Below are 22,670 nucleotides of genomic sequence, written 5' to 3'. Positions count from 1 at the left end.
ACCACTGTGAAAGCTTTTGAACATTTTGTGAATGTCTGCTGGAGGAGTAGAAGAAATAATGGTGGAAAGCAGCTCGTAGTGTAGATACCACAATGTAAAAATCAGGCCTCATTTAATTACAGAAATTCTTTAATAAATTAACATTGTCCTAGAAGACTTGGAATTAATTTTTTTATGTAATAAAACTTGTAAAAGATTGCCAGGATGCTTTTTGGTTATTACAGACAGAGCAAGTTGTTCTTTGTGTATTCTGTAACAGGCTTCCGTAAGTATTACATTTAGGGCTTATACTTACATGCAAGGCTAAAGATGAGAAAAGAAACAAAAGGTATGTCCTGTCATTGCATGTTCTTGTGTCATTTATCTGTGAACATGTAAACTTGGTGCAGGTACAAAACCTAAAACACCTGCCTCAGTTTTGAGGAGGAGAGCCTTGACAGGCATGCACACTAGGCAAATCAAAATGTGATAATGGCTACCAGTGAAAAGTGCACTTCACTAGATATGGGGCAAAGTAGGAAATAGAGTGGCAGAAAGATGCTATAACAGATGAAATACTGCATTAGTATCTTCTGCATCACTTAGTCTATTCCTTATTGTACTTTGCTAAAAAGTGCAGGGAGAAGTAGTAAATCCTTACTTTCATGAGTAAAGAAAAAGGAAGGAAAACAACTGTTCTGACTTTTAGAATAAGATTATCTTGTAGTCTTTCTTTTTTTTTAAATTGTCATTTAAAACAGTTTTTCTAGGAATGCTTGAAATGCTAGGTGCATGGAATAAAAGCATAATAAAGTTGTCATATGCATTTGATTTCTTACTGTAGTACTACATTGAAAGTTCTAGTCAGTCAAAATACAATTCCATCATTGCAGCCTGCTGAGTGTAAACTTCAAATAGTTTTCTGAAACTGCTTCGCTATTGATTTTATTTATTAAAAACCGAATCCAAACTGTAAACTCAACAAACTAGTCTGCTAACTTGTCTTGATATGTTACTTTATCTTTCAAGCTTGAGTGTATCTATGCATACCTAGAGATTAATATGCACCATTGTCTTATAAGGATTTTATAGGCCTGCATTTTCAGGTGTTCCAAACATACTAGATTTCATGACTTTACTGAGAGTTGAGATACACCATGGTATGACTTCTACATTACAAAGAGTTCAGAATACCATGAAAAAAGAAGTGATTTCACACAATTGTAAGAGCGTATTTGTTGATATTCAAAGTTTCTGTGTTTGTCTGGGTTAAAAAGATGAGCAGCATATAGGAAGACATGTTCAAGTTTATTCCATTAAAGCATGTGTTATGCTGCATAACCAAACTTCTTTTTGTAACTTTAAGATACTAAATTTGTTGTCATTGTCATTTACTAGCAGCAACTTCTATTCACAGGGTGTTAGAACAGCACAAACTGACAAAAGAACAGTGGGAAGAAAGGATACAAAACTGGCACGAAGAGCACAGAGGAATGTTAAGGTAATTATGTAAAAAATGTTCCAAGACCTTTAAGGGTTTTTATTATTATTGGGATGTATTTGGGGAGGTGGCATATTTTATTTGGCAACTGCTTGCTTTTACTTTGACCGGGGTAGGCGGTTATCAAAAACTTCCATGAAAGCTTCAGTGAGGTTTGAGATTCCAATTAGGTTATTGGCTTACTTACATGATTTCTGGTAAGGTTGTCAAGTGCCTTTGACCACAGTTGTCTGCCTTTTAAAACATATTTAGTATTTCCTTTGCTCACAAGGTGAAAAGACAAAGTGTGATGATTGGACTGTACTTTGGTATTACACTGTAGAGCTCTATAAGTAGCTTGAGTCAATGTACGTGTGAATTTCAAAGAGAGATGTAATTACAAACCAAATTTTACACTAGTTATTCTGCAGTTCCCTTATTCCTGCAATGTACTTTTGATTTTTCTACACTATGCCATTTTTTTCTTCTTTCATCAGGGAAGATTCTATGATGGAATACCTTAAGATAGCACAAGACTTGGAAATGTATGGAGTCAACTATTTTGAAATAAAGAATAAAAAAGGAACTGAATTGTGGCTAGGAGTTGATGCTTTGGGTCTGAATATTTATGAGCATGATGATAAGTAAGTGGCTAATACTAATTTTGCAGTTCTGTCCTAGGAGGTTCTATCTGAGATTACAGAAAAACCACCCTATTGTGTGTTAAATAACATCTAGCAAAACAGATTCTCAAAGACCTTCTAATCTACGTAAAAAATACAAAAAGATATAGATGTTAACTGCCAGAGTATTTGAATCTTGAACATTAAATACAGATGCAAAAGAAGGGAAAGGAAGAGCAGTTCTGTGTAAACTGAATTTTATGTTGCTTAATATGGCTATATGGTAGCTAGACCATCTTTATATGGCTTCTTTCTGTACCTTTCCTTCCCTCAAGACTTTCTTTTCAGTCACGATGAAAAGGACATTGAGAAGCTGAGCAACATATTTAATGAGAAACATTTTGTAAAAGCAGTAAATAGAGTTATAGCTGTTAGAGCATGAAAACCTATGAGGTGAAAGCTTTTAGACATCAAAGAAAATAGATTAATCTTGTGTCCTGATAAAGAGATCAAACATTCTGTGCTACTTGAAGAGAGGTAAAGGTGAAATGTACAAAATCTGAAGAATCTGAGAACAGAACAACAAACTTATTCTTTTGTTTCTTTCCAAACACTTGTTAATAACATCTGATATCAACAGTCCTTTCACAGTGATTTGAAGTTAAAACATGATATGTCAAAACCCAGATAACACCTGTCAACTGAACTGAAACTTAATGTTCTTCAATGTATATATACTCTGTAACAAAATTCTCTAAGCCTTAATTGCCATTAGATGGCAATATAACTCCTGAAAAAAGGAAATATTCAGAAAGCATTCAGATCAGATGAACAATCAACCAATTTTAGTATTCTTTAACTCCTGATAGTTAGCAATTAAATGCTTAAACTTTCCCTAATGCTTGCAATTAAGATAATATGAATTGAAAAAACTTTCTGTGCTCATAGAGAGAAATATTTACAGTTACGCAGTTGTTGTGTAACACTGTAATAGTTTCCGAACTGAATTTATTTTATTTGAGATGCAGGGGAAACACATTTAACTTGAACTTTAGAAATGTAATAACACATATCTTGCATCTGAGTTTAAATAAAGTACAACATTGCTGAAGGCTAATTTAATTTAGTCTTTGAAATGTTGTAACTTTTCTCAAATTTAAATATTCTTTTAATTGAAAATAGAATTATCAATAGCTTATAAAGAATCAGTACATGATTATGATGTTTTGCATCTATTAAATGGTAGTAAAATAAGTCACAAATAAAAGTTTCTTCTGTTACAGTGCCATGTAGTTTATATTTGTTTGATGGAATAAGGTGTAAAAAAACCAAGAAAAAAGTCTAGCAAAATATGCTTGAATGGTTGTTAAGTTTTGTAAATGTAACTGAGGGTGATAGTGAAAATGGTGCAGAGTTAAGATTTAGTAGATGTAAATAAAATGCATATCTTCAGTGCTTCTAATGAGAACTTTTTCTCTTTGAAGGCTGACACCCAAGATTGGTTTCCCTTGGAGTGAAATAAGAAACATCTCTTTTAACGACAAAAAATTTGTCATAAAGCCAATTGACAAAAAGGCCCCTGTAAGTAGTGTGTAGAATAGTATGCCTTAGTATATGAAAAGATTTAAGCCTGCAGGGACTTGCTCTGGTATTATGGCATGAGTATATTTTTTTTGTGCCATTTATTATTCTAATTGGTAGAATAGTCAGAAAGCAAAAGGATATTTTTATTTTCGAAGTATTGTCATGTCATGTTTATTTTCTGTCTTCATTCTGGTTGATACTTTTAAGATTGCTGCTTTTTTTTAAAATTTAAGTCAATTAATATTTCGTGTTGTGTTGAAAAGATGCTAAATTCTCTGGCCTCCCACCTATATTTTTCTTTTTTTTGTATTACAGGGGCACATTTCATGAGACTTTCTAGGTCAAAACTCTTCAGAAGTAAGAGTAGAGAACAGTCTTACTTTTTCAGAAGTGTAGCTAGTTTACAAAAGATAATTTTTATTTAACCTCCACAAGGAGGCATCCAGGTGTAATTTTGAATTTATCTTGCAAGTTCCTGACAGTAACTAGATGTATAGATTATGGTGTTGGATTGCTCAGAGGATGAATGTCAAAATACTTTTAAGTTTAAATTTAAAAAATGCAAGCATGCAGTAATGGTTTGAATCTTGTCACAACTGTATTTTTAGATTAATGGATTTGCTGAAATTATTTTTGCTAGGATTTTGTTTTTTATGCACCCCGACTGAGAATTAACAAGCGAATTTTGGCACTGTGTATGGGAAATCATGAATTGTACATGAGGAGGAGGAAACCTGATACAATTGAAGTGCAACAGATGAAGGCCCAAGCTAGAGAGGAGAAACATCAGAAACAATTGGAAAGGTAATTAACAAACTTCCGTGAAAGAGAAAAAAATTCTTCTACCCTTTTAAGAAAACTAAGTCATAGAATATCAGACATCTTGGCATTCTAGAAAAAAGAGCTGCTTTTCTTTCTGTAATATGTGAGCAGGCTTGTGGAGTGGCTTGGCTCACCTGTCTTAATAGAAAGCGGTATCGGTTTTGAGCTTTCAGCATAGTAATAGTAGCTGTACCCTTGTTTCTCATGTTTTTGTGAAACAGGCTTAACTCTGTTGCTTGATCCTTAGGGACATTTATACTCTACGGGTGAACGTTTAAAGCAAGTTCAGAATGTCATGGCTTACCTTTTGTATATTTTAAAAAATACTGTTACCATTTCTAGTCCAGATGGAACATCATGTCTAAAATGCAGGTATAATTGTGGATTTACCTGGTCGAACCATAACCAATGTTGCTAATCAATTCTGTTCATAAATTGGTTTTATGCAAAGTATTTTGAAGCAGAAATTTGGTGGTTCTTGCATTGTAAACAGAATTTGAAACACTTAAAATAACGTGCTTCTGCTGTAGTTGAGTAAACTGAAAAACAGGCTACTAGCATCCTTAGACTAGAATTTAATCTGAGGTTAGAAAAACTTTTACTATTTTTTTTTTCAGGGCACAATTAGAAAATGAGAAGAAAAAGAGGGAGATGGCAGAAAAAGAAAAGGAAAGAATAGAGCGTGAAAAGGAAGAATTAATGGAACGCTTAAGACAAATCGAGGAACAAACAATGAAAGCTCAGAAAGGTGAGCTCTTACTGGTCCTGGATTTCTTATATCTGATAACAATATTTAGTTCAGTTCCACAGTTCTGCTGGTATGTGTGGGTTTTTGTTGCTTTTTGTGTTTTATTTATTTATTTTACTAATAATAACAAGAATTTAGTGGTGTATTATTTGAGAGATTATTTTTCAGTGTTAAGAGTTATGAGATGGTATGCATGTATATGTGTGTATGTTAGGAATTGGTTTTATATTACAAATATAGCAAAAGTTTCACTCTAATAAAAAGGAAATGAATGTTTACACAGTTCAACTCAGAATTATGAAGTGCTTGAAGTGCTGAAAACCTGGAGCTGGAGGGAACAGGGAAATTGGAGAGGAAAATTCAAAGTATTTCCTTTTAGGATTTTGTTGAATTTAACTTTTCATTTGGGTTGTTCCTTCATTTTCCTATTCCCTTATAAGTCTTGAGAATTTTAAAACTAAAATCTTGTCAGTTTTTAGTGAATTAATGTGGTTTCACCAATCACAGCTCTGTGTTGAACCACCCCATAGAGTCCCTGCTGCTGCTCCTTCCCAGTCGCTCCTCTCCATGTTCTTGTTTTGCTTCAGGTTGGGTTCACCTTCATAAAAGTTTTTTTCCTCTCATGTTCATAACTGTTGGCTTCAGGCATTATAGAGAGAATTACTGACTAAACCTGTGCACATAAATAACATGTGCCTGGCACTGTTCTCCAGCTCTGCCCCTGCATTTTTCAGTCTTTCAGTGCAGAACAGGTTGGACACATCCAGACAGGTAACACGTGAACTGTGCCTTGGAATTGTTTAAGTGAGAGCTATTTAGTTCAGCACAAAACAGTGTCAGGGTGATTCTAAAGGTTTAACGATATATATGCTTTCTCATAACTTCTGTAAGCGATATAGCGTAACTTCTGATTCAATATATAATGTTTATGTGTTGCTGGTCTTTTTAGCTTTCTATTCACATATGGAAAAGGGTTTATATAAATGATGTCTGCATTCTTTAGTTGACTTGGTAGTTACGTGTTCTCCATCTTCACAGAAAGATTTTGAGTAGCATTTTTAAACATTTATGCATTTTATTTCATTTGCTAAGTACTGCTTTAGTACAACTCCACATACTTGTAATACCGTTCGTTTAATTTTGTAACTGAAGTCATAGACCTCAGAAACAAATGGAAGAATATTGATTACACGAGACGTACTTAAAACTACAAGTGTAAAGATTAAGCATGTGTCAGCATACCTGGGGAGGAGCTTTTATGGTATTAAAGCCTGTGGTGAAGGGTAAATGGATCGTTCCATTAACTGAGCAGTTGTTTAGGTTTTCTGGTGAAGGAATCTATGGCAGCTGTGCCTAGACAAAAACATAGTGGAAAATTTGTCATTAAAGTCAGCAAGGAACTTCAGGAGGAGTTTTTTTCATAGTCACTTCATTTTGCACATCAGAGGAATGTATTTTGCCTGTGCAAATCTTACCTTGCAGAACTGGTAGATTATTACTACGTCCTATTTCACTCAAGGTTGTTCTGCCCTTTAGATTGCAGTATTTTGCTAACCAGGCAGCTAGACAAATATTATCTCTCCCTTGATCTGAAATTTTCCTGTTTGCATCTTTTTGGCTCTGTTCTACAGAGTTTTTCTGACCCTTCCAATGGGTCTTAGACCATTGTGCTGGAGGCACGTGCCTAAATTGCCTAAGTTGCATTAAGGAGTCTTTGTCAGGCATTTCAATAGAATAGAAGAGGGGCTTGCTCTTTTACTGAAAGAGTATGATTCAATGTATATAAAGTCTCCTTAGTAGTAAGAGTGAGGGCATATGTGCATATACGTACAAATACATGTACATGTATTTGGGTGTTTACTTTTATCAGTGAGGTGATTAATTTTCTGAAATGCTGGGCTGTGATAACTGTCAGGTGAGATGAAGTATATCCAAAGTATGTCTTGCTGGGGATGGAGGGAATCAAGCACAGAGCATAGCTTCAGGTAACATGCTCAACAGCTCTTCATAGCTTGAGGCAGCCTTGTAAGTCTTTGTCATCTTTCTACGTTATTTTAAGTGTGTTACAGTTGTTATCTGTGTTATGTATGAGGAAGAGCTAGGTAGTAATACCTTATCTGCAAACGTTCCTTTTGGCAGAGCTAGAGGAGCAGACTAGGAGAGCTCTAGAACTGGATCAAGAACGAAAGCGTGCAAAAGAGGAAGCAGAGCGGCTGGAAAAAGAGCGTCGAGCAGCTGAGGAAGCTAAAGCTGCTCTAGCCAAGCAGGCAGCTGATCAGATGAAGAACCAGGAGCAGCTAGTAAGAAGCTTTAACCCTATTTAAACCTTTTGAAACAAGTTGGAAAAGATAATTGAGAATTTAGCCTTTATTCTTGATTATATCTGTTTTGTCAAATGGCTAAGCATATTGAAACACATGTAAAAGTATGGAAAATACTGTTACGGATTGTCATGAGAACTTTTTTAGAAAACTGCATTGGATTTGCCAGTTTTTGCAAGTAAAAAATAGAACCCCAGAGCTGTAGGAAATTAAATGAAGTGGACATTTCAGAGTGACAACACTTATTACATTCTCCTTCTAATAGTGTCAGGCTTATTCAGCTAAGAACAAGAGTAGCTTCCTTCTGCAGTCCACTGGGAAGCCTGTTCTCTGAGGCAGGTCTGTTCTGAAGCTTGGTGGTGGTGGTGGTGGTGAGTTGGTGACACTGTAGTTTGGGGTTTTGAAGGGTTTTTTGGGGGGTCAGTGGGTGGGGTTTTTTGCCTCTGTTTCCAGCATTTACAGTATCTTCTCAAATTCTGTGCTAGACTACTTCTAAATCAAGATTTGCATGTAATAACTGAGAAAGGCATGAAAATAGAACAAATGATTTCTCAACTGTAAAACAGCTTTCGATTTTCTGTAAACGTAGGACACAATTCTGAAGGCAAGATTTAGCTTAATAATACTGAGAATGTGGTCCAGAATTATAATCTTATTGGTGGAACTATTAAAATTGTATTAAACTGAAATAGCCCTAAATGCTGGTTTGTAACTACAGCTTGCTCTTTTCCACCAGGCTTTGGAAGTGCAAAGACAATTTTTTTTTTTTTTTTTGACTTATTTCCATCTGGCAAGAGTTATAGACTCATTCCCTCTGTCATGTATGCTTAAAATTTTGGTTTTTAGCAGAGAAGTGATGGATGGTACTCTTTTCAAGTCGGATCACAGCAAAGGCTCTGCTTTCTTCCACTGCACAACCAAAATGATGCCAAATTAAAACTTCTATTTGATTTGTTTGTTTCAGGCAGCAGAACTTGCTGAATTCACTGCCAAGATTGCACTTCTAGAGGAGGCCAAGAAAAAAAAAGAAGAGGAAGCCTCAGAATGGCAGCACAAAGTAATGAGCTCATGCTGTGTGAAGTCAGAACTTCAAAGAAACTAAGGGAAATGAGCATGGAAATCCCACTGGAAGTCCATGGGGTTGAATCTCTCCCTTTCCCCGTAGGCTTCAGAGAAGCCTTTCTTAAAGGTTTTTGTTCTCCAGTCTACTGAAGCCAGCCTATACTTCTATTTAGCTAATTTCTTCATATTAAATAGTCATGATGGGGGGAAATTCTCATCAAAGGTATGGTCAAAGATTTGAAATGGTTTCCTTATGTATGGCGATGAAATCGGTTGGAGCTTTGTGTTGGAAAAGAAAACACCTCAGGGGGGTGGTGTATAAAATCATGAGTCGTGGTGAAAAGACAAACCAGAACAGTAACAAAGGCACATCAAAGGCAACTGGACAACAGTTTAAAGCAAAATAGTATTTTTTTCTCAAAATCTGCAATTAGCTGTGGGATGTGAATACTGCTTGTGTGGACAGATTTAAAAAGTGATGAACAAATTCTGGTTGAATATGAAATTTGGAGACATTACCTTTGATTTAGGAAGTCCCCGAGCCTCAAATTTCAGGAGGCTAGGAGCGCTCTAAAGCAATCAGTATAACTGCCCTACTCTCTCATCCTTCTCTTGTCTACTGCTGGAAATAGCTGGGCAGTACAGCTGGTTTTGAGTCATGTCTTTTTTTACCCTGCATTCCTATTTAAAAATTTTCAGTGCTTAAGCTTGTAGTGTCATTTATAAAGGACAGTTTCTGTGTGTCAGAAAACATCATTTTTCTGAAAATTCATAAATAATTTTTTAAAATGCTAAATACTCTTTACTATATTTAGGCTTTTGCAGCACAAGAGGACTTGGAAAAAACCAAAGAAGAACTGAAATCTGTGATGTCTGCTCCTCCTCCACCTCCTCCCCCGCCAGTTATTCCTCCAACAGAGAATGAACATGATGAACATGATGAGAACAATGCTGAAGCCAGTGCAGAACTGTCTTCTGATGGTGTCATGAATCACAGGAGTGAGGAAGAACGGGTAACAGAAACACAGAAAAATGAACGTGTTAAGAAACAGCTCCAGGTAATGAAGATTCATAGCTGTATCCACGTAATTCAGGCTTTGGGTTTTCATTCATTATTTGTCAAAAGTCTCATTGAAATTACAGTGTGCCAAGGGAACATCCTTTTTGTAATTTACTAGGTTTATTACTAATTTACCAACGAATATCATTCATAGTGTTCTAGAAGCAGAACAGATAAAAAGATTGGATGTAAGATTGTGCTTTACAGCTTAAAAGTACTAGAATGTTGTCACATTGGACAGTAAACATTTCTAATAATTATTTAATGTCCAGGACACTAAATGTTAACACATAATGCCTTCCTTTCTCAATACTGAACTTCGTGAAGTGGTATGAACAGGTGCTTGCTTAATAATAGTATTTGTTGTGTTTGCAATCATTCACAACTGTTGTAAATGCAAAAACTGAATTATGCCCATTTTGGATTAATCTCATTTCCTTGAAACAGAGCACTTCCTCCTAGACTAGTCTTACCCCTCAAAGTATAATAATCTATGTTAGTTGCAACCCTTTGCTTTGTTATGAAATGTCTGTTTGGGAAGGAATAAAAGAAATGCAAAGCTGCTTCTTTTTCTGGCAGCAATATCTTAGTAGTGGGTATGTGTAATATCCTTTTTGCTAAGTCAGTTGCTGAACAGGATAAGGGAGATAAACAAGAGCTGTCTTTACTCAAGCAGAAATTGAAAAACAAGGTCATTCTCCTGCTTTATCCTGCTAGTCCCTTTCTTCTTGGATGTTATGGCATGAGGCCGTTTTTTTCTTAGTTTGATGCCCACACTTGCGTAAGGAAAGAATCCTGTTTTCTCTTTCCCTCTGCAGTCTTTCTGATACACCTCACAACTTGAGTTACTGAACAGCACAACAAGCATTTCATAGGTTGGCATTCAAGAAATCCTTATCCAAGTTGCAGAACAGTTGTTATCAGAAATTCCAGAACCATTAGAAGATTAGTCAAAGCACTTAAATGTAAATATTTTATTCAACAGGCTTTAAGTTCTGAGTTGGCTCAAGCCAGAGATGAAACCAAGAAAACACAAAATGATGTCCTTCATGCTGAGAATGTTAAAGCAGGCCGTGATAAGTACAAGACTCTTCGACAAATCCGACAAGGCAATACAAAGCAGCGTATTGATGAGTTTGAAGCAATGTGAGAGCTGTTACTTTGCATATATGTTCCTCGTAAAGCTGAACCACCAACAGAGAAAAAAGCAGGCCTTTGCAGATTTGATGGATTGCACCCCATTTTGCCAAAGCACTTAATACCAGTTTGACTACAGTGGCTAGAAGACAAATTTAGGGAAAGCTATTCAACCACAAGGCAGTCTGTCATCCCTAGGTTTCTTGGGGGGGAGGAGGGTGTGGAGAATGATAGCAGTTTTTTCCCAATCATGTTTTCAGTTTCATTGTTTCCTTTTTTTTTCTTTTTTTCCCTTTGGAAACTGATGTGAAGTATATAATGACTGACAAGTGTATATATTGCTTAAAAATTAAGAAATAGAAGAATGGAACTGAACCTAAACTGGATAGGTGCTATTTTAGTATGAAGTTTAAAACTACATTTTTCGATGTAGCTACACCATTAAGAGTTTGAAATTGCTGACTTTTAGGTTTGGTGGTTTTGTGGGTTATGGTTTTTTTCCTCCCAAGTGAAATTCTTTGGTGTTTCATGTCCTGTCATCATTGATGGTTTTCTTTGCCTGCCTGTTCACAAAGGTCTGGATGGCAGGTGGTAGTTCCAGGAAATATTTTTAAATGGAACACTACCTGTGGGCAGCGCATGGCTGCCGATAGGCTTGAATAAGTATTGCTTTTCCTAGGTGATCCTTTACAGATGTGCAAAACGTTCTAATGCAGCAAAGGAAAACAAAAATGCAAAACTTCATGTGCTATTTGCTTGTAATTATTTTATTTGCAGTAGAGAGACCTGGACCTTTCTGGCAAGGGAGCATATGAAAACATCAGTCCCAGGGAGGGGACAGTATCCTACCTCACTACTATGTACATGATGACTGGTCCTTCAAACACCATGAAAAAAACTGTTTGAAATTGACTTATCGCTACACAGTGATATCATAGAATGCTAGGAGCCTTTATTCCTAGGATTTTGTTTTACTTTAAGATGGATTTATAGTGCTAAATACTGTCTTAACTGCCTTATGAATTTAAATTGTAAAAGCATCTTTTGTGTTTTAAAGCTGTAATGTGTCACTGGTATACTATCTCCTGGGAGGGGTGCAGATGTGGATGTCAGTTAATTTGGTTTCAAGTTTCCAAATACAAAATGAAAGTTCCCAGAATTGAAGTAAAAGTGTTCATAGCTTCAGTTTTCAGTGAAGCTAGTATTGTAATTGTCATAATGATATCAGATCATTGTTTAATAAGTCCTTTCCCTCTTGGAAAAAAAAAAATACTTTTTTGAGAAACTTAACTTAGAAATTGAACTTTAGATTTACAGTTAACGTGGACTGCAGTTATTACTTTTGTTACAGTACTCTAGTAAATGTCTACAGTGGAAGAACCCTGCTTTCTCTGAGGATGGTTCAGCTCTCTTCTGTTTGATATTATGCACTCATAAATTTACACTTATCTATTAAAATTTGCCATTTTATTAAACATTTTTTTCATGCACAATAGGTTTAAATTTCTTATGAACAATTCAACTGAGTTTTTTTTTTATTTTGCAGAGTTAAAGATTGGCTATGTGGGGTGACATCATGAAAATAAAATAAAGATACGTTAATATATTTTTGGTTTGTGGGGCTAAACATATCTGGTTGACCTTGAAGACTGATGTGCGGATGGTGTGCACATGCTTCAAAATGCTGCTTGGTGGAAGCTAGTGTTTCTACTTGCAGTGCATTGTAAGAACAGGTTTTGTTTCATAGGCTTCATACACTGAAGCTTAAGCAAATTTCTAAAGTATTTGAACAGTTTGCCATGGCAGGTGAAATACTGTGCTTCCAGTGAGTTTTCATTTTTCCCTGGAAAGTGTGCACTAACACTGATACATCAGTTTCAGTGTTGGGAAAAAATAGCAGTAAAGTTTGTTGTTCATAAATCTACAATATCTAGATTAGGGCTAAATGGATTAGATCCATTTATAAAGCTGTGTGATTTTTTTTTTTTTTTCTAAACAACCAGGAACAACCATTTGTAATATGGATTTTCATGATGAACAAAGTGGTAATAGCTGCTGTCACCAGCTGTTGGGAACACTTACTGGTGCAGAAATACTAAGAATACATTTAATGATTACTTGGTGAAGTAATTTTCCACATGCTTTTTCCTTTAGCATCATGTTTTGTGTTGTACAATTAAGCTACAATTACATCTACTATTTTGGATAACATTCATTGGTTAACAATAAAGAGATACAGTTAATTTCTCTGAGGTCCATTGTTGTTATTTAATGCCCTTTATTTCTGACAGCTTTACTAAACACACTGTAATAGCCTTTTTCCAGAGCAGTATACACAAATTTTGATCATCTTTTGTTTCATGCTCTGGTCAGAATGAAATAAAAAAAAATACTCAAATTGTATCCCTAGAGGTGGTACTCTGCTTAAGAAATTACCACATACAGCTGGGAGGAAGCACTGGTGATTGATTGTTGATTCAAAACAGGATGTGAATCATCAGAGCAAATTGTCTCTCGAGAACAGAGGGTAATTCAGCCATGTAAGGGCTCTATCGGTAATGTAAGAACTTTCAATCACTTGCTACATATTGCTTAGCCCCTGGTTAAGTGAAGTTTAGTTTAACAGGTCAATGTCTAAAGCATCGAGAAACCTTGACATGTTTTTTTGATGCTGCACGTTATAGTGGGTCGTGCTGTCAAATACATGCATGGCCGTATGTTTTAGGTAATGGCAAGTTTATGGGCTTTTTCACCTGTCTAGTACACTTGGAGAAGGCAGGAACAGTCCTGTGTAAGTAGGTATACAAACTAATGTGCTAAGCAGCTCTCAGAAATTAGATCTCCTCTCAGGTGACATTCCATTCTGTCTTGTATTTGTTTGGCCTTTCACTCAATACAAGCACATGACTCTTTTTGTTACTCCATATGGCAGAATTGCTATGATGCATCGTTAAAAGTATCAAGTACATGTTTTAATTCATATTTCTAGTTTATACTTTCTTGGAGTCCCTCCTGCTGAAGCAGTAGATTTGAGGTTTCTCACTTGTTAGAGAGCGTCTGTGTAGGTATGTAATTTCAGAATATTGTGCTTAAAAGGCGAGGTAAGTGCTTTTGAAAGGTTTATATAAAATGTGCTCTTGAGGTGGAGAGAAAAGGATGCAAAATAATTCCGGCTTGTAAACAGGGGCACTAATATCATCACCCAACATGCCTCAATGTGAAACAAGATGTTCTGTCTCACTGAAGTAGTCCCCTCTGCACATCAAAACCTACATTTTTCTGTTGGTTGCACTCTTCGAGTATGTTTCTTGTATACTGAGATTATTTTTTCCAAAATGGAAAGAAATTAATGTCTGACTTTTTAAACGCAGTTTGGAAAGCATTATTGTGCTTTTTGCCTCTTTCTTAAAACATGTTCTCTAGGGCTGTTCCTGCTTAAGCACCTCTGAGGAAAAAGGAGGTTTGTTCTAAATGAAACATTTTAAACTTATAATTGAGGTACTTTCTCCATAGGTTTTCTTAAGTTTTTAAAAGAACTAATCATTTAGATCTATATTTTAAAACCTTTTGTTTTTGTAAAGGAACTTTATGCAAGCATTTTCTATATCTGTTTCCACGTGGATAATCTAAAAAGTTGTTCTCCAAGACATCAGATTAGTTTCAAGAATTGGGGATTGTAACAAAGATGTATCTCAGTGGGATGAGGTTGTTGATGCCAGTGCTTATAAATGTACTGAGTAAAAATATCAACAGAAGAAATTTGAAAGCTTCCTTGCCAAAGAGCAAAGTTCACTTACTAATAGAAGTTGTCTCATACACACAACTTAATGTATCTTGGCCGGGTGATAAGATTTTCGTGGAAAATGTAGTAAGTGTCAATGGATCAGCATACAAGCTGTGGCAATTTCTTTGTCCCCCTCAGAGCACGTTCCGTTGTTTGTGCTTAGAGATGGAGAGTACCTGCCTCCCAGCTGAAATCCCAGGCTGCCTGGTCAGCTGTGTGGGTGGCTAGGAGATGGCTCTGGCTGGCCACCGTGGGCATCTGCCAGGTGGTGTGTCCCTCTGCTCTGCTGAGCAGGCCAGTGCCAATTCTTGCCTCAACCAACTGGTCTGCAAGCATGTGAGTTTTACGTGACAGGTCCTTTTCCCAGGTTGGGGACCCAGTCAGCAGCAAGAAGGGGCTCAGGGCTGAAAGGGATGGCGTAATGGTGAAAAGTAATGGTAGAAGGCTGTAAGGAGGAAGAAAAAAACCCCAAACCCAAGCAAAACAAAACCAAAACACAGATGTGGTAAGCTAGAATCCTTAACTGGCCCATTTACTCACTTGTGTTGAGAACTCCTGTTCAGTGTACTATTGCAGCATCCGTAAATTCACCGTGTGTGACCAGTAATTCGTTCAGCAAATTGAGCAGTCAGTTTGCTGGAGGGAGTTGCGCTTTTCATTTCACAGAGGTGAGCCCTGTTTTATAGGCGTAGGCCAGTTACCCGATTTTGGTTTGATTCACGGTGTCTGTCACTTGTGTTCACTTTACTACCTGCAGACTCCGAGCTGATAAACTGCTCCTTTGGAGTGCAGTTAAAGAAACTTCAACTTGTTTTGCTTTTTCCCCCTTCCATGCGAAGAGGCTGCTGACATGTCAAATGTATGTGTTTCGTTTATGTGAATAAATTGGACTCACCAAAGCCCAAAGAGCCTGCCTGCTCTGCTGCCCCCCAACCTCCAGTCCCAAACCATCACATTTATTCACAAGAAGGGACCGCTATATTTGCAGCAGTGGCTGCAATACTCTATAGGTACTCAGGAAGAGATAGATTATGCCCACACAGCTCATAGTTCAGGGAAAGACAAAGTTTAAGTTAGTGAAGGGAAACGGAGCATTTCGAATTGTTGGGATTCCTCCATTAGTTGTTTTTATTGGCTTTTGTAAATAACGCGTCAAAGAGTTTCTGTTCGCAGCAGTAGGCTTTAGGCAGCGGAAGAAATGAGGGGAGATGGAAATGCACATCAAAGGAGGCGGCCTGGTTGGTGCAAATATTCCTAATGCACATGTGTGTAAGAGTTAATGTTCCCTGTGCTCTGGATAAGTGGGTCAGGTGAAAAGAGATCGAGGTCAGAGGTAGGACAATTGCATTGCTGCTTCTTTTCTTTTTTTTTTTTTTTTTTTTTGCCTGTTTGTTTAGGGTTTTTTTTTTGTTTTGTTTGCTTTTAAACTCTTATTTATGCAAGAGGAGTTGCTACTATCTGAATATTTAGCTGAAGGCTTTTAGAAAGCCTGCTGCTCAATAGTGAAAGGTCTTGGAGTTCTTAAGGCCATGTGGACCCAGCCTGGCCTCTGTATACTAAACTCTTATTAAACTTCAGCAGAAGACATCCTCTGGAGTCTGATAGTTTTGCCCAAGAGCATCTCTGCATTGATGAGAGTTGTGTACAGGCGAGGTTCTAGCTGCCGGCTGCTTGTTCCAGCAACGCGAAACCCATGTGAAACAGTAACTGCATAGAGGGCTCCATGACCACGTACACTGAACTCCGCTGGATCTCTTATCAAGTCTGCAGCTCCCCGCAGCCTCAGCTTTCATGCTTCTTATTCACCCTTGATTTCTTCGTTAAACTTGATACGGTATTTAACTTCTTAACCTATAACTTCAGTAATATTCTGCTAAACCGAGCTTCCAGTACATGGTTAACTACCATCTCAAATGTTTTCTTAGAATACATTGTGCTGATGAGTTGAAATAATTGCACTTTACCTTTATTTAAGCAGCACTTCTGATTAATTAATTATCTCTATGAATATGGTAATTACAGTTGTGTTGCCAGAAATAGATTCATTTGCATCGGGTCTGAGGCTGAAAACTTTTCTGCTGAGTGCACTTAGGTCTTTAGCAAAGTAAGTTGAGAAGGCGTAGGGTTACATCCAGAATACACAGACCAGTTGATGCTGCCGCTGCTGCCTTTATTGCTGGGAACAAATTTGTTTACATTTGAGTGAGCAGGTTCAGCGTTTCCGGACTTGAGACAGGACAGCAAGCTTGTTCACACATCAGAAAAATCTCTAAAAATACTAAGAAATCTTTGTATCATTAATTGGCACTTCTGGTGCATGTTTCCTATCCTTGATAGTTCTTCAATTTAATTCACGTTTTGAATTCTTGAATCTCTTCTCTTGCAAACAGAGTTTTGGGCATCCATCTTGTGGCTCGGTGCCGCTTGTTGTATTTCTCTGAACCATGTGAAAACACAGCTGCTCTTCTTTCTTCTTTTGCGTTTGGGATCTTACATTGTTGTTTTCAGCAAAGCCAGCTAACTGACCATATTTAAATTTAGAATGATTACTGCTACTTTTTAGAATAATCTTTGGATTAATTTTGGCTACACGCTTTCTTATCGGGCATGCATAGTATATGCCAGCTTATAGAGGAAATAACTGTATTTAGCAGTTAATAATTGCTATGAGCATTCTGGAGGACAGGAAATGTCAGAAAGCAGATCTGTTAATGCATGCAGGAAACTGGGGGAGATCTGAATCAGCGTTTACACCCACGAGGTTCAACTTTGAGCCTAGCCCGGGTCACACACCCATGGAAGCACGTGGGAGAGAAATTCTGCACTTTCATTGTGCAGCTTGTCTGTCTGCCTGGACTATGCAAGAGAAAGCGCTGGATCGGGGTGGTTACGCCTGCTCAGACGGCAGAGCAGCTGAGCACCACTGCATGGTGCTATGGCTTTGCTCTTCTGCACAGCAGTTGTCCTGGATGTACAAGTACTGAAAAGAAGAAAAACCATGAAATAGTTGACTTTTTCATGTGGACTCTTACTTAAGAGTTACGGTTATATTTCTGCCTGGCTTTGAACCTTGTCTGCAGATCACCCTGGCAGAAGCTTAACTCCTCCATAGCGTAATCGCAGGTATCTTGAAGGAGTTAGGTATCCAGTGGCTCTTCAGCCCATCCGGACTTCGAGAAGCAGGTGTGAGGGGGGAAAAGATCTCATATCAGTCTCTGTTCATACACAGCCATGAAAAGAAAGTCTGCAGAATCTTCTTTCTAGCAGCGGCTTCTGTATGCTTTGGGTGGCCCTTTTCATACATGTTTTTCCCAGTCTCTGAACGCGTTCTTACGTCTCACTTTACTGCTGCTGGCGTTTTTTTGCTTTTGGTTTTTGTTTGGGCTTTTTTTGTCCTTGCCTAGTGTGTCATGCCATGTATTTAATCTGAAAAATAGATTTCAGCTTAGATCGCTGAGAGCTTTAATGCAATTAAATAACTTTGTTTCAGTATGAGAATGCAAATTAACACAAGGAAGGAAGATGTTGCATAATTATTAGTTTTAAAACATTGTAGGGAAAAAAGTCTAAGCCTTAAGACTTACCAAAAGAAATAGGTTGCATTAGTGGACTACTTAAGACTACAGGGTGAAAACAAGAGGCAGGCAGCTACGTATGGCAACGCAGGCTTTGCTCAAAGTAAATTTATGGTAGCAAAGTACTTTGGTAAAATTCACCAGGCTTTTCATTATTTATTGACTGACATTTGCTGGATTCTTTAGCGACCACTGGAGAAGAGAATACTGTGTATTTCTTTGTTCAGTCGTGTTTCCTTGAATTACTTCTGTTGTGGCTTATTCTGTCAATTTAAGGGTTAAAATGCCTTTTTTTTTTTTCTCCCCAGTGATTTTGTAAAATTATGTTTTGCCTGTGACACTGCAACTAGCTTTGCAGTCTGGAGTTTAGTGGATGAAACTGTTTTCTGAGGGGAAAAGTATTATAATTAGCCTTGCATTTAACTGAGCTTGGTAATTGATATACGTATATACACACATGTGTATATAAAAACGTTCTTATATAGCATGGGTAAACTGGAGATTTCTAATACAGTATGTGGCATTGGGTCTTGCAATGGCTGTATTAAAGCAAAATGCACAAGTCACTACTTGTTTTTATATAAACTTTGACATTGAATATTTTTTTAGAAATAAGGCCTTTGAAAGCTAACTGCGTTTAAAATTTTTTTAAAAAAATATTACAGCATGCACAGTAAGTATGATTCAGTTTTGTCCTTGATATCAAAATTGGATCTATTTACCTGCATGTTTGCTTTTATCCTCCTGCAAACTTATTTTGGGGATCTCTCAGTACCAGGAAGCATTTTACTGGTTTCAGTGGTACCTTCCCAGTCTACAGCTTTACTTGCTGCCAGAAGCCTGTTTTTCCTCCCCGCCCCTGGCCTGGAATTGCTGTCAGACTTTTAAGACATGAGTGGGTTTAAGTGCTCCTAAATCTTAACCACACGGCTTATTTGGTTACGCTCAAGCCCTGGCAATTCCTACTGACTCTCTGTGCCAGAAAATGATTTGTGTGGGTCACGGGCTGTGGTATAAAATTTGACTTAGTGTTCCTATGTGTGACGGGCTGTAGCTGCACTCCTAAACGTAAAAAAGTGCTGTTGAGGGCTTGTTTCTTTCAAATGGGAACTAATTCCCTATGCTTATTGAATGACAAAGAGAATCTGGTTATTAAGTCTTTTTCCTGTTTCCTTTTGAATAAAATTCTGATTTATTAATACTGACAGCTGAAGTGTTTCTCTAAAACAATCGGAATGAGAGAGGTTCACACCGTAGGAAGGCTGAATTTAAAATACTGATTATTTTTTGCCTATTCAAAATATATTTAAGGAAGTAATTCTGCAAAAGGAAAATATTTTTCAAGCCACTTCAACAATGAATTTTCATAAAAATCAACATGGAAAATACGGATTTTTGAAACATATTTTCACCGAAGTAAATTTTGACTCATTGTTAAAACTTCCACCAGAGAACTTTAAACTTTAGGAGATAGATAAATTTTAGAGAGATTCTTTGTGCTGTCCTCACCTTTTTCTCCAAAAGGCTCATGCAAGGCAACAAACTGAATAAATTAACCCCCAGAGCTTAATACAGCAATCGGCACATGTGCTGTGCTAAAAAGAAGAGCTGGCTGAAGTCATATTGGCTGTGATTGAATGTTCTACAAATACGTCCTATATTGTTTGTATTTATGCACAAGACATCTTCTTTCAGCCACCTTTGGGAGCAGTTTTAACGCAGTCTTACCAGTGTCGTACTTGGCTGTGGTTTACGTTGTCTGCATTAGCAAATTAGTCCTTTAAAATTACTCCCTGGGTGGATTGTAGGTTAGGTTCTTTATAATGATAAAATTTAGCATCACAACTGTACTGGTATGTGCAAGAATTTGACTCTGGGATAGAAGAGTAGTTAAAGAGAGTTGGACCTGCTCTTCAAGCTGTAAGACAATGGAGATGGGTTCTGGGTGTCCTTGGAGGCCTTGTCCACAAGAACCACATGTTTCTTAAATCGTTCTTTTTCTCACGCTCCCTCATTCTGCCAACGTCTTAGGAATGAAATTCAGTCAGAAATGAAATTCAGAGTAGTTACAGGGAGTGAAGTGTAGCTCTCATGATGTTGCTGCATATTTCTATTTATTGTTTCTGTGTAGTATCCTTTTGCTAAATCTACTTGATCTCTCTGTGTCTTTTTGTGCAGGTTACAAAAGTACGATCTCTTGCAGCCCTTAGGATAGGAACAAGGTAAAGATCAGCAGAAGACCTGGGGTCTGCCAAGGCCTGCTATTGCGCTTCTGTAAATCTGGACAGTTTACAGTGCTTTAAATTAGGTGCTGCCTGGTCCGCGAAGAGTTTTTTGAAAGGACCAGGAAGTGCCATTACAACATTTTGTTAATGTTTCGTTCTGTCATGGTCTCTCTAAATCATTCCTCTGTTGTCTTTCCCCAGGAGAAAATTAGCTTTTTTGAAGTGTTTGAGCTGTTGTTCTTCTCAGAAAAAACAGGAAATAATACTAATATGTTAATCTTTAACACGTAATGGGATGTGCTAGAGTGAAAGGTGGTGTGACTCTTCAAAGTGCTTGGGGATCTTGCAGACTTTGGCCTGAAATGATGTGGTGTGGGAAGCCTGACTCTATATCCAGCCTGGGTAAAGTGAAGTAAGAGTAGATACTTTCCAAGTTTTATTGGTTTTCTACACAATTTCTAATAGCTTTGATGATACATGAATAGTGTCAGATAATTTTCTAATGTAAAACTCCCAATTTAATGTCTGTACATACATCTCGAGTGTAAGCACCCGTTGCTACTTGCCTTTTTGTATGCTATTGGGATGTTCATACTGTGTATACGTAACTGCATTGAGTTGTGCACCCTGCACAAAAGCCTGAATAAATGGGTTTTAACGTTAATCCAAAGAATCACTATTCATTTGATGATCGGTGTTGCTTGTTGCTAGTGAAATAGCTTTTCAGTTCTCTGAGAAGTTCATTATGTGGCACCAATCCAAAGGGGAGTTTCCAGGTAAACGTCTTGTGCTGTGATCAGATAAGCCATGGGAGGCTTTATTTGCAAAGAATGGATCGCTCTTCAAGGAAAAGATGGGAGATGGTAATTAAGGAATCTGGTACTTGAGTAGATGGGCACCTGAATTATTCCCAAATTCAGCTAGCATCCCATGGGAATATACCAAACCTTGGAAACACTTGTGTCCCTTGCGGTGCCTTCTTGCACGATGGCCTCCTGCATTGGGAACTGTGCAGGCAGATCAGTCAGAGGACTTAGATGTGAAGCAACGGCTGCCGAAGCGTTATGAGCAGAATCGTTAGCTGCTAACTGCTGGGCGAGGGAGCTGCCTCAGGGCTCCACAAGCCTCCCATTGAACCGGGATGCTGCCTGAGTGCTCGCTGCTGGGCCTCCTGCCCTGGTGGGGAACAGCCCTCCACCTGGGCTGGTGGAGGAGGGGCTGTGGGCTTTCCATCCTGCCAGGGTTTGGATCCTTCAGGACTGCAGGTGGGCAGGGCGGGCTGTGGGTCATGGCCAGCCTCCTGCTGAAGGCCCCCGGCTCTGCAGGGCTTGTGCAGAAGGAAGCCTCCCCTGCCTCTAGCTGGTGGTGGGTTACACTAGGGCACCACCAGTTGAAGCGAGACCCTGGCTCAGCCCCTGGTGGATGACGTTTTGGGTTCCAGATGCTCAAGAGGAACACAAAATCCAGAGCTGTGGGATTTCAGGGGCTGTTTTGCCTTTGCGTGTCTGGGCCAGCACCGGGACTGGGGGACTGGCTTGCTCAGCATTTGAGTGATTCTTCTAAAACAGTTTCTGCAGGCCTCCTCTCCCTGACCCGTGTGGTGGGTTAGAGATGTTCCTGGTGCTCAGGGGAGCCAAGGCATTGTGATCTCTGTGAATTTTACTTCTAGCCAGATTTTAAAAGTGTTTCTGCAATAACTGCCACTTGAAGCAGCCTTCTCTAAGTTTGTGTTTGCTTCAGGTACTAACAGTGGAAGGTAGTAAGACCCTTTCATGGAAATCCACGTTCAGTGCAACTGTGAAATGTTCCACAGGATTTTATTTACTGTTTGGTGCCTTTGCTAATATCTGCCTGTGATGTGTTTTGGCTTCTCTTGTCAGTGTCAAAGTTCTCTGGAGGATGCCCTGCAGAGGGGGAATTGGGCAAGATGAAGTGTGATGGAGCTTAGCAGCCAGATTTAAAAACAAAAACATAACAGAAAGTGATTTTGATGCCATGAAAGCTTTGGGCTCTTTCTTGCCGCTTGATCGTAGCTTTGTTCAAACTGTAGCTGCTCCCACCCAGCTATAGCACCCCATCATTATAACGGCTGCTCGTTAGCTGGAAGGGGCAGGTTCACCCCACTGCTGGTCCCTGGCCTGAGCTGGCCCAGGAGGGGGTGGCAGGTCCCCACCGGTGGCTGCAGCAGGACCCAGCCCAGGGCCATTGCCTCATCCACTGCAGCAGCTGCTTTCTGTAAGCCTTGATGGCTGAAAATTGTCACTGTCTTC

General features: G+C 38.3%; 1 protein-coding gene and 1 long non-coding RNA gene across 3 annotated transcripts in view; both read left to right on the top strand.

Moving 5' to 3' along the window:
* RDX (radixin) overlaps positions 1-13,068 on the top strand; it is a 41,492-nt gene extending 28,424 nt beyond the window's left edge. Inside the window, exons 6-14 of one of the 2 annotated variants that reach the window (XM_037376967.1) lie at positions 1,397-1,480; positions 1,957-2,103; positions 3,567-3,663; positions 4,307-4,470; positions 5,106-5,236; positions 7,376-7,536; positions 8,522-8,614; positions 9,435-9,677; positions 10,665-13,068. In XM_037376967.1, the coding sequence (XP_037232864.1) occupies positions 1,397-1,480; positions 1,957-2,103; positions 3,567-3,663; positions 4,307-4,470; positions 5,106-5,236; positions 7,376-7,536; positions 8,522-8,614; positions 9,435-9,677; positions 10,665-10,829 (1,285 nt within the window). In that variant the 3' untranslated portion in view covers positions 10,830-13,068. The remainder of the gene's footprint in view (positions 1-1,396; positions 1,481-1,956; positions 2,104-3,566; positions 3,664-4,306; positions 4,471-5,105; positions 5,237-7,375; positions 7,537-8,521; positions 8,615-9,434; positions 9,678-10,664) is intronic. The other variant, XM_037376966.1, reaches the window with a different exon arrangement.
* Positions 13,069-16,012: 2,944 nt separating this feature from the next.
* LOC119143100 lies at positions 16,013-21,064 on the top strand. Its single transcript, XR_005102577.1, has 2 exons — positions 16,013-16,434; positions 20,354-21,064. It is a non-coding gene; the product is annotated as an uncharacterized LOC119143100 (long non-coding RNA).
* The last annotated feature ends 1,606 nt before the right edge of the window (positions 21,065-22,670 follow it).

Source organism: Falco rusticolus, chromosome 2 (assembly GCF_015220075.1).
Source record: "Falco rusticolus isolate bFalRus1 chromosome 2, bFalRus1.pri, whole genome shotgun sequence".
Taxonomy (NCBI): Eukaryota; Metazoa; Chordata; class Aves; order Falconiformes; family Falconidae; genus Falco; species Falco rusticolus.
Note: the sequence above shows the minus strand (reverse complement) of the source record. Positions and strands in the feature narration are given on the sequence as shown.